Source organism: Python bivittatus, unplaced genomic scaffold (assembly GCF_059951505.1).
Source record: "Python bivittatus isolate LINGU-HERP-01145 unplaced genomic scaffold, Pbiv_v1 ctg000960_np1212, whole genome shotgun sequence".
NCBI classification, from domain to species: Eukaryota; Metazoa; Chordata; class Lepidosauria; order Squamata; family Pythonidae; genus Python; species Python bivittatus.
In genome coordinates, this window is record NW_028277124.1 from 15,890,804 (window position 1) to 15,903,005 (window position 12,202).

General features: G+C 42.0%; 1 protein-coding gene across 1 annotated transcript in view; it reads left to right on the forward strand.

Annotated features, from left to right (window-relative positions):
- Positions 1-12,202, forward strand: part of ANAPC4 (anaphase promoting complex subunit 4) — a 33,144-nt gene continuing 20,942 nt past the window's right edge. The window contains exons 1-10 of the mRNA XM_088131328.1: positions 1-140; positions 982-1,077; positions 2,790-2,914; positions 5,132-5,237; positions 5,934-6,066; positions 6,687-6,761; positions 7,734-7,760; positions 7,860-7,904; positions 9,827-9,911; positions 10,566-10,676. Of these exons, the coding sequence (XP_087987454.1) occupies positions 2,807-2,914; positions 5,132-5,237; positions 5,934-6,066; positions 6,687-6,761; positions 7,734-7,760; positions 7,860-7,904; positions 9,827-9,911; positions 10,566-10,676 (690 nt within the window). The 5' untranslated portion in view covers positions 1-140; positions 982-1,077; positions 2,790-2,806. The remainder of the gene's footprint in view (positions 141-981; positions 1,078-2,789; positions 2,915-5,131; positions 5,238-5,933; positions 6,067-6,686; positions 6,762-7,733; positions 7,761-7,859; positions 7,905-9,826; positions 9,912-10,565; positions 10,677-12,202) is intronic.

A 12,202-nucleotide genomic window follows, 5' to 3' on the forward strand; every position in this document is an offset into this window, starting at 1 on the left:
CGGGAGGGGCCGGGCTCGGTGATGCCGCTTCCGGAGGCTGCGGAGCGGAGAGGCGGGGCGGGCGGCCGCGCCTTGCGCCGCAGGAGGAGCCGGTGGCGCCGGGCCAGGTGCGCGCCCCGGGCGCAGAGCGCGGCGCGCCGGTTAGCACCCGCGGGCGGGCGGGCGGCTCGACGGGAGGGTCGGTGGGCGGGCGCGGAGCTCGCTGGGCTGCCCGCCGCTGGGGCGAGGGCCGGGGCGCTCCACGCTGCCGCCCGCCGCGCGGGAAGGGACCGAAGCGCGGCTTCCGGGGCCGTCGCCAAGGAGGAGCGGGGCCAGCCTGCCTCCCTCGCGTCCTGCCCCGGCGCGTCTTCCTCTCTCGGGCTTGCTGTGGGTCAGGACGAAGCAACGCCAGCAACGCCCCCCCCCCGCCCTGGTGTTGCACAGATGCTCCCCCGCGGGGCGGAAGGGAGCCTCCTCTGAGGGGAGAAGCGCTTCTTCCGCGTCTCCCCCCCCCCAAATCCTGGCCCGAAAAGCCACCGTGGGGGTCATGTCCATCTCTTGCTTGTCGTTCGAGTCCCACTCCTCCCACTCCCAGAGCTCCAAGTGGGCGTGCTAGGGCGGCCTCCTTTTCATCCTCCGCAACAGCAGCCCTGTTAGGTAGACTTGGCTGCGAGGCAGGGGTGGGCCCAGAGGTCCTTGGGGAACTCCACTGCCAGGTGGGACGTGAGTGCGAGTCTTCCCCAGGCCCGTGCCACCTCTTCATCATTCACTGCACGGGCTCTGCCCTTCTGTGCCTCTGACTTCCCATCATTAAAGATGATTGATCGCTAATTTATAACGGTCAAGAAGGCCGGTCCTACAGCCTGGCTGTGTCCCCCAGCTTTTAAAGCTGAAATGGTCCCCTGGTTGTGGGCTTGAGCAGAGCTGAATTAATAATCTTTTCTGGTCGAGGACGGTGACGTGTTCAGTGTCTCCATCCCAACACTCTTAAACCTGTTTCAGGCCTTTGCTTTTGCTGCCGAAGTGTCCGATTGGAGTGAGACCGGAGTGCTGCTTGAGGGCCAAACTCTGCCTCCAATTGCGCTGTTTGCGGTTCAGGTAAAATCTCTCTCAGTTTGACCATGACTCCCGATGACGGTGTGGACACTTCCATGCGTCTCCGTCTCTCTCTCTCTCTCTCTGTTGTAAGCTGCCTCGAATATTGCTCTAAACAGAATAGTCAGATATATTATTCACTAATGTATAAATGCAATAACATTGTTTTTTAATAACAGTATAGAAATAGTTTGTTGTTGTCTTTCTTCTTTTTTTTTTTTTTTAAGATTTTTATCCCGGCCTTTTTTCACATACAACTGCTTCCTCTTCCTATTTTCCCCACAACCCTGTGAGGTGAGTTGGCCCGAGAGAGAATAAGTGGCACAAAGTCATCCAGATGGCTTTCATGCCTAAGAGAGGACTAGAACTCACAGTCTCCTATTTTTTTTCTTCTCCTTCTCCTTCTCCTTCTTCTCCATCTCCTTCTCCTTCTTCTCCTTCCTTTCTTCTCACTCTAGTCTACAACTAATTCACCTGCAACTAATCTGGTCCAACACTGCTTAGTTTTCCATGATCAGTTCCATGTTGCCACCTGGCTGGGCACATTTATGAGGCCATAATAATCTGTACAAGCAACCCCCTGATTTTACAGGCAAAATCTTAGTTCAGACTTCTTCCCCAAATAAGGAACAAAGTCTGCTGTTGCCAAGCAATTTGTTCAAGGGATGCAATCTATGTCATTCGTGTCAATTTACATAATTTAATTACATAATGGACACAGGCCCTTTGGATCCCTTGATATCATTTGCACAAATGAAGTAAATTATGAAACTGACAAAAATTGGTCAATTACATGCACTTGGCTTTAATGGACACTCCTTTTCCCCAAGGCTTGTTAAATGAAGGGTTTATTGGAGCCAAGTGGGTTTATGTCTTCAGGCCAAATGGAACGCGGAGAACTGGGTGAATGAAAGATGTAAAGGGAAGTGTCTCCCCAAGGTCATAGTTTGCATGAATAACTCCAAATTGTCTTCTTGCAAAAGTCCAGAAGTTGGTTCTCATTCCCGTTGTCTGTGGTGGTGGTTCTTAGCCTGATTTAAAAGCCTGGGATTTCTTATGGTCTGTCCACCATGTCTGAACTGGTTCAACTTTGCTTCATTTTTTTGAGATCAGCCAAGGTTGCCCAGATACTGCCACCCTCTAGGACACGGTGTCTTTTAAGGCCAGAGAAACAAGACATGATCCATGTGGCTTATTTCTCTCTTCTCCTCTCCACCAGAAATCCAGACAGAACACTTTTTGCACTTACAGAAAACTACCTTAGAGTTGCTGACTGAGAGATTAAAAGCAGAAGGGAGTAGAGGGAATGTTCTTTGCTTTTTTCATCCACTGAAAATGACCTCTTTCTCCTTCCTCCTTTTTTGGGGGGGGGAGGTAGGGGGAACAGCCATGAAGGAGTTAATCTGAAGTGAAAGGAAAGAAATATCTAAGCAAAAGAATATAGTTTGGCCCTAGATTAGCAGGATCAGTTGTGTCGAAATGTGCAAGTATTCCTGACAGATCTTCAGTAGCAATTAATACTCCACTGATCATCCATTATGTAGAGTAGTAGTAAAAGCAGGAGTTAGGTGTGATAGTCAATGGTAGGATTCTCAGTTGAGAGCGGATATTAACTAGCCTGGGTAAATAACATGCCATGAGTCTGAAGGTGACATGTTTGGGAATTCCGAAACTGGAGCTAACCCTGATCGTTGTCTACATTTTTTGGTCTCCAGGTACTGATGCCACAACCATGCCGGCTTTCAGGCAAGTTGGGGAGAAGCAGCTTCCTCAGGAAATCATTTTTATGGCCTGGTCTCCTAAGAGGGATCTGATTGCCTTGGCAAACAAAGTGGGAGAGGTAAGTGGAGATGGTCCTATGGAGAGTGAGATGCAGTAGTTGTAGGACACTCAAAGTCTTGGGATCCCAATCTTGTCAAAGAGGTGACTTTGCAGTTATGAAACTGTTTATCTAGATCAGTGTTTCTCAACCTTGGCAACTTTAAGCTGTGTGGACCAACTCCCAGAATTTCCCAGCCAGCCATGCTGGCTGGGGAATTCTGGGATTTGAAGTCCACACAGCTTAAAGTTGCAAGGTTGAGAAACACTGATCTAGATTGTTCGTTCTTACCTGGTTCCAGTGGTTCTTGGATGAAAGAGATCATGTAGTCCCACTTCAGATTTGCTTGCCCTGGCAGGTGATCTCCACTGGAATCCAGGCAAGGCTGGGGATTCCGCTAGAGATCTCTCCCTGTAATGGGAAGTTAGAATAGCCTTGAGGAACAGGAGGAAGAGCTGCAACCAAGACAACAGTCAGACAAAAGAGATTTGAGTCCAAAAAAGAGATTTGAGTCTGAGACAGAAATTTGAGAAGGTGTCTCAGACTTGACCCTCCCTAGTTCTCTTGTAGATACAGGGAGGGAGAGAGGAGGCATATCCAGACTTGCAAAATTCTGTTACTATAACCTTATAATAAATGTACTATTAACATTTATAACTTTGGTTTCCTAGTCTGGTCTACTTCGAAGGGCTGACACTCCCTTGATCACAGTATCACCCTGCACTGCCTGGCAGGGATGTTTTTTTTTTTATGATGTTGCCAGCCCTTCCTCTACCTTCAAGCTTGTGGCCAATAGTACAGTGTTCCTCAAGGTTATGGCTCGCCCCCCATGGGTCTGCTAGGGCTCTGCTAGCATTCTTTGGTTTTCGAAGGCACATGCACCTAACACATGTTTGCCATCCTTGAAATCAAACATGCCTTTTCCTCCAATTGCAGTGCAGCTGCATCATCCTGGAAAAAGACATAGCTGCTTTAAAGGGCGGTGGACCCCTTTAACCCCGGCCCTTTTTTGCTTTCAAATCTGAAGCTCTATTATTGACCATCCTTGCAAAACAGCTGGGGCAGACGGTTGCAGATTTGGGAAGCGTTTTCTCTAGTTGTATGGCTGACATGCAAGGGAGCTGCGGATCCCCTCAGTTCTTGTCTGGAGAATTAATAAGGGCCTATAAATGGAAATTTAATCCAGGCAAGACAGAGGTCCGTTGGTCAGGAGACAAAGGTTAGAACTGGAATACAACCTGTCTAAGATTTGCAGTTGTATTCAGTTTTGCATTTGCATGTTTAGGTGGAGTAGGAAGTATGTTTGGAAATTGTTATTTCCCCTTCCCTTCCCCCCCAACCATTTTCTGTCACTAAAGACCTTTTGCAATATCTACCCACTCCTTGTAAAAAATATTTTAAGACCGTTCACAATGATAAAATTGATTAGAGTCATATAAATGATAACATTGATTAGAGTCATATAAATTCTATCTAGATCTTTCTGTCTGGTTGATCTCCAATAAATGCATATTCTAAATTGGGCCGTTGGGTATTTGTCTTCTGTTTGTGGAGGCATGGATGGATGGATTTTATCACATTTGTATCCTGCCTCAAGTGTGAGTCTCTGGGTGGTATAATGAAGAGCTCCAGATCCAATGGTTAGGTTAAGTAGAGTGGGTGTCCCGTGGGTGCATATGTGTGCCTAAATAAATAAATACATTGCTTTTCAATGCATTGTAGGTCCATAAATTCATTAGCATAGGTCTTTTAAAAAGAAAAAAGAATGTTGCCAATAGGAAACGATTTAACATTATATACTAGGAGATAGTGCCTATTATTTTGTACTCAGAGGTGTGTCAGTCAGTGGAAAAACATAAGAAAAATTGTTCCTTAGGATCATAGAACATAAGCGTTGGAAGTGATTTGGAGATCATGTGATCCAGCCCTATACCTAGTGTAGAAATCTTCATTCTCTCCCTGAATCTTTTAATTTGCTGCCCTCCCTTGCCAAAACATGGATCCTTATGTGCGTATCACAAGACATCTACAGAATATAGATAGATATAGATATTTCAAAGATATGTGATCTTAATGGGCAAAGTTTGATAGTTGCCAGTTAAAATATATAGAGTTTTAAAACTGTGACCCTGATTTCAGCTGAGTATGTTAAGCAAAAGAATTCTCTCTTCTCCCTTTTAGAAGAGTTCACCTTTCTTCTAAAGATGGACCTGGCTTAATTTCTCCATCTCTTTCTAGGTGTTACTTCACCGCCTGGCAAACTTTCAGCGGGTCTGGAGTTTGCCGCCAAATGAAAGCACGGGGAAAGAAGTCTCTGCTCTTGCCTGGAGACCAGATGGCAAAAGTAATGGGTGACAAATAAAACTTTACATTAAGGATTAAAGTTTGAAATGATTGAATTTTCCCCAAAGCAAGATGCTTTGAGAGAATTCCCCACCCCAAAAGTAGAATAGACAGGAAAACATTATGCATACAGGAAAAGTATCCTGTGTCATGCCAAAGTTTTCCATTTTGTCAAACAAGCTTTGCCACCCCCAGCTGAAATTGTTTTTGGAAATTTCCCACCTCCAAGAAATGTGTATTTGTGATGTATTTGTAGATGTGCGTGCATATATGCATGTGCTAGGTTTATTTGGGTGAGAGTGTCCTAATTTTTTCTCAGTGGAGATAAATATCATACTGCTATCACACCAAAGGGAAAAGTTTAGAATTTCTTACGCTGATGTTATCTTCTTCCTTACTGGATCATATTTCTGGTAGTCTAGTTCTGGTGTGTGGAGTGTGGGGTATTTGTTAAAAGTTGATTATGAACGATTAAGACTTTAGCCATAGCGTTTATGAAGAGAAGATCATCCACAAACTCTTTCTCTCTAAAAAGGATATCAGCCAAAATCTTCCATGTGCTTTATTACCAAATGAAACTTCCTTTCTTCTCCTCTTTTCTCCATACCTCTGGTTTGTAGTCCTGATGGATCCCAGATGTTAAAGGAACTGCTTTCTATGCACTGAACGTCTTAATCTTTCCCCATTGCCTTTGTAGTTCTGGCTTTTGGACTTGCTGATACTAAGAAAGTTATTCTGTGTGATGTGGAGAAACCAGAGAGTTTGCATTCTTTCTCAGTCAGTGCTCCTCTCACTTACATGTACTGGATGGAAGTTACGGAAGAAAGCAGGTAAGATGAAGTTGAAGGTTTGTCCACTCTATCTGGTAGCCTATGTGATTTTGTCCAGCGGACCAAGGAGGAACACTTTTGTAAAATGTGCTTTTACAAGAATTGTTAAAACTGAGGCCTTCTGACAGTTTTTGATCCCTTCCAGACTATTGGAAAAAGCCTTGTTGTTTTCCAGCTGTGTTCTTCCAAAGGTTCTCCAACCCTTCCCGTATTTAAAAGAAAACCCCAAATATAACAGTTAGACTTCAGTGGAGTGGCTTGCAAATATTTGGACCCCCATCTATGCAATAGGGTCACTAACCCACAATTTAGGGATATGTCTGTTGTCCCTACTGCTCCAGTTTCTATATTGTCTACTTTTGATTAACGCACCTAAAATGTAGATTGTAAGGGAATTGATCAAACATAACTAGTTAGAGCAAAAACTGAACAGTTAAAATACAAGTAATAATTTAGATCTGAGTTTCTGTTAATTGGTTTGAAAGCAACCCTCCAAGGTGGTCGTTCTGGGACTTGTAACCTTAATGCACCTAGAAAGAGAAGAAGGCGGCTCTGAAATGTAGTTTTATTTTTACCAGATCTTCCAGGATCTAAATCCAAGAATCATTCTTTCATTTCAGTGTCCTCACTTCGTTTTATAACGCTGAAGATGAATCCAGTCTTCTTCTCCCTAAGTTGCCTGCCCTGCCAAAGAAGTAAGTGTGTTGTCAGGAGGGAACAACAAGGTTGTGGAAGTGTAATGTGGGAATGACTTGGGGAATCAGGGTGGGGGGGAAGAGATGCTGCTTAGGGATGTTCAGATAAGAGAGGGCATAGCCTGCAGCTGCATAATGGGTGGAGACAGAGGCTCAGAAAGGATCCTCCCTAACTTATCAGGCTGTAAAAAGGAATGGCGGGAGATTTGAACTTTCAGACTTGCAAGCTTCTGCTAATGTAGCCTTGCAGTGAAGTAGAATTAGCTCATCTGGTTGTGTTTCCTGCCTGGTCTACTGGGAAGGCTGACAGGAAATGCATTCGGAGCCTGGCCTGCTGATCTTCACAAGCCTTTGATAATTTTTATAACTGAGGGCAGTTTCTGACGTTGAACATGTGACTAAATTGGTGGCTTGATTGTCAGCTATTTTATGATTTCAGATGTTCTTTTTAGATTATGTCCTACGTAAGACTACTCAGAAATAAGCCTGTTGAGTAGAATGGGTTTACTCCCAGAGAAGTGTGCATGCTTTAAAGTAAGCCCCATTGAGCTAAACAGTGCTTAAGCCTTAGCAACAGTCTTGAGGAACTGAGGCATCTGCTAAAAACCATGATGATTTCACCGGTACAATGATGTCAAAGCTCTTTTTGGACCACACCATTCTGGAGGCAGTTTCGTGATTTCTGGTCAAGTTTGGAAGATTCACTTTTGGAAACCTCCAAATTGTCTTGGAATGAAAAGTCCAGGAGAAGTTTTGGCCTAGTCCAGAGCAGGAATAGAATTGACAAGTTTGGAACATTCCTAACTAATAAACTATAATGCCATTTATATGTTGTGTTCTAAGAGCTGCAGGGAACATGGAGATTTTTTTATCTATCTATCCATCCATTTGTCCATCTATCCCTTGTTTAGTTAGGTAACCGTCTGCATAGTTCTCTGAATCTGCTTCCCTTTTCTTTTTTTAAAAATATAGCTACAGTACCACAGCAAAAATCTTCAGGTAAAACTTCATTTTCTGTTTGTTTATTCTTGAGAATTTTGAGAACAAGTGTTTATATATACATGCTTCTTTTAACTGATCTTGACTATTATATTTTAGTGAAGAAAAATCCGATGAGATTATGAAACTCATGGGTGATGTCAGGTAACTCCTTTTTTACTTACTTCCAAAAGGAAAAATAGGGTTCTGATTGTGGGTGTCGAATAAGAAACCCAGCAAGTTTTGCTCAGGAAGCCAATAAAACTTGCTTTCAATCCTCTTTCAGTAGGATGTCCACCTTTTGGGTTTGGACTAGAAAGCTAGGTTGGGTAGGAATTCTGGGACCTGTAGTTCCAATACAACTTGTACTGGATTAGCAAAAGCAGTTTACTTGATCACTGAAGATAACTTTATGTTGGCGGAGCTGCAATATTAAGAAAGATACCAGTCCTGCTTTTGTTGGATTTCTGTAGTGGATGATGAAAGCAGTCCTATTTAAATGAGGCCTTTCCATCATTCATCTACTGATTATCTCATGGATTTTGCAAAGTCCTCAACCACGCAACACATAATAAATATAGAAGTTGATAGACATTGTTTTAAATGTCTTTGAAACCAGGTTAGACAAATCTGTAAGGAGAACTTCATCAATAGCTCTTAAATAAAGATAGGTAGCACATATCGAGGCTGAAACACTCCAGCTTTACTGAAAGTATGTGTCCTGATCACCCCAGAAGGTTATGACCTTGAAACAGACCAAATGTGAAACCGAGGTCATATGGTCCGTTTTGAACAATGTCAGAATGCTTCCATTAAGGCTGGAACTACTCTCAGAATCAGAATGTTATCTAAATGGTCCAAATCTTCCAGATTCAGAAACGGGGTAACAAACACTGGGAGTATCCTGTAAGCAGGTTTTGCAACTGATATTCAAACTTATTGAAATGTCAAGCCATTGTTAAAAGGGAGACAATGATTACAATGACTGTAGTAATGTTTCATCAGTTGCACTCCAAGCAAACATGTTGAAAAGGGACACTGCCAACACCAACTTGTTTGATTCATCTAAAATGACATGACATGTTTCAAAAATAACTGTTGAATTAAATACCATTGGGCATTTTCAACAGGAAGATTTAGGGGGATTAGTAGAAACTGTTGCTTTTCAAATCTGTAGGTATTCTTCTGTCCTTTGTGGTGGGAATGTGAATGATCCCAAGGGATACTTGTCCTATCAAAAATATGCCACCTTTGAGTTTTTTTCCCTATCATTATTATCTGCAAGGCAGATACTAATCCCTTTTTTCCTTTAAAAAGAGTTTTTTTTATTGCAGCTGGGAATTGAGTTCTAAGGCTGTTGATCTTGGTCTTCCAAATTGTTTGGCCTGGTTCTGTCTAGAAAATTCATGGTAGATTTGAGTTGAGCATATCTCTTGGCGACATCATAGACACCTCCATGTCATTTTCTCAGCAACAATATGGACGTTTTTCAACTTCCCAAATCTAGCCTATGGCTCTAGGATTTTTGGTGGTCTCTCATCCATGGACTAACCGGGCCAAACCTATGTAACTTCTCACAATCAGCCAAAGAGGCCTTTTCAGGTGTGACCTTAAGTAAAATGCTGTCGCTAAAGGTAGCTTGCTAGATTTTGGGGGCATCAAGCAATTTCTTAAAATTCTTCCAGGCTTTAGGAAGATATGTCATGCATGCCTTAGTAATAATAATTGCTTTAATATTACTGCTTTATGGATCCACGGCTTGCTTTTGTTTGTAAACTACTTGGATGCCAAGTCTGGTGAAAGGTAGTTAGATAAATACTTTATATCCAGTATGGATAATGTGGGGTGGCCCTCCAGTTGTTGCTCAGCTAAAGTCTCTCCCCACTGACTATGCTAGCTGGCATTGTTGCGAACTCTAGTTGGGCAACAATGGTTTGGCCAGGAGCTCCTCCTTCCTCCTGTATATACACATGCCAGAGCAATGGCTAACACAGATCTGTTTTCTAATCTTACCGCACGTATGATTACCTTCTTTCTCTATCTCCTTCTCTTTCTTTCTATCTCTTTTTAAAAACATTTCTATGTAGGCTTAATGCTCTGGTTCTCGGAGGCATTAATGGGTTTATTGAGATCTATGCTTACGGAATGTACAAGATTGCAACAATAACAGGGGTATGTGGTTTCTTTCATTATCATAGTTGTTCAGCTGGGGATGAGTAAAAATGTTTTCCCCTTACAAGGTTCGCTTTGCAGCTGGATTTTTTTTTTAGATCTTCAAAATAGTTTCCTACTTATTCCCTTCCCATCTGAAAATGTTGAGTGTGGGTTCTTGACAATTTTCCATTAAATTATTGAAAGTTGGCCCCGTGCTCTGTGCATTTTTTCCCCTTCCCATGTCACAGTTTTAGATCCAGCTGGAAAGCAGCTTATTTACCTCTTTACTGTATTGGATAAAACTACATGTTTAGTTTTTAATATAAATGGGTTCAGTCATTCTAATCCTAAACCCCAAAGAACACATGGCAACCCTAACTTAAAAAAAGCCCTGAAAATAATTGTATTATTCAACTAATACAGGGTTCCTTACAGCAAATATTTAGAGCGAATATAATGTGAGTTTTAATGAGATGTAAATTCACCATGTTTTAAAGAGATTGTAACAAACCTACTTCTCTTGAACACAGCAGGACTTCCTTTGGAATAAACAACCACAGATCTGTAATTGCTTGATATCAAGAGAAACAAAGAGTTCAACAACTTGCAATGTGAACTGTTTTTAAATACTAAGAAAATTTAGTTTATAACTTTGCCATCCAATTCTTCCAGGTGACAGGTTCGTGCCTAGCATTGTGCTTATCGAGTGACTTGAAATCGCTTTCAGTTGTTACAGAAGTAGATGTTTCTCCAGACACCGATCCAGAAATAACATACTTCCAAGTGAGTAGAGTGGCAAAGTGTTTTGGCAATAATGGTCATTCAGTTACTGCTCCGTGCTATTTTCTTCTACAGTGTGTTAGAACCTTTCTAAGTAACTGTCTTAACTTTCTTGGATAAGACCATCACACACTACTTTTGAATATATTCAGCCAACGTCTTCTGGAAATTCACCGGCAGGACATAACTATTTTGCCTACTTTTCTCCCAGTCTCCCAATTTACTGGCTGGACATAACTATTTTGCCTACTTTTCTCCCATTTTAGTTATGTTTAAAAACTAAATGTCTACTGGGTTGGGTTTTTTTTTTTTTTTTTGGTCAGCTCCACTATGTGGACCAAACTAAGAAATCAACCCCACAGGAAGGCCAGAACTCCATCCATCCATCCATCCATCCATCCATCCATCCGTAAAAATATTGGCCATAGTAGCAGAATCTTGCAAGGCTGATTGTGCTTTACTTCCTCCCCCTCTTATATTCATGCGAATTAGGGAGATGTCCATCTGAGCCTTTGCTGCATACTTTATGTCTTTTGTGGACTTAAGATGTGTTTCACCCTTTCTTGTTTTGGTAACAGATCTTGCATATCTCTGTCAAGGTTATCTTCCTTATTTGCCTTAGTTTATGAATTAGTGTTTGAATGCTTTATTTTTGTGTGTTTTTAAATCAAGTTATGGAGAAGGAATGGTTCTCTGCTTAGAATCAGTTGTGACTGGAAAAGTCTATAAGCCCTGGAAATCAGTCAATCAACCAATCAAGCAGATACATTCTTTTTTAACCCAAAAGTTCCCTTTAGCCAGAATTGGTAGTAGTTATTGATATAACATGATCTATCCCTTTTATAGCAGTTTAACTTGCAGTTATCAAAATGTCAAGTGAAATGCAATGTATCCCAAATTTCTTTGTCAATTTCTTTTAATGATCCCAATCTCTAGTATTATGAGGAAAACTCATTCAGCCTTTATTCCACTATTTTATAAATATGAATTGTGTTCACGCTTAAAACTAAGAAGCTTTAACTTCTTGAGCCCTGAGAGAACATCTTCTCCAATCTTGAATATTTTTGCCCTTTGCTGACAACTTATTTCTTGACTTCATTGGATTGATTTGAATCCCAGTCTAATAACACTAAAGGAAAGCTTGCATTAAAATTGATATCAGTGCCATTTTGCACCAGACCAGCGTGAAGAAGAATTAATGAGAATGAAATGTTTTGAATGAAATTGTTAACTATTCCAAGAATATATGGGTTCCAGGTCTTACTTCTTTAGATGGCCACACTTCCAGTAATCCCTAATCCGTGTCATATTAAGATGTCTGAATGTACCTGCATAGTGATCTCTTCATGGTGATGAGAACCCCACACCCCAGTTCATTGGATGAAGTCTGTCAGCTCTTCAAGATAGGCCAGGTCAAGAAACAGGCATAGCAGGAATTCCAGGAATCCTCCATATCAGGGTCCCCAAACGCTTCAGCTCATCGACCCCTTCATGAAGTTTCAGATTTTTCATTGACCCCCAAATATTTA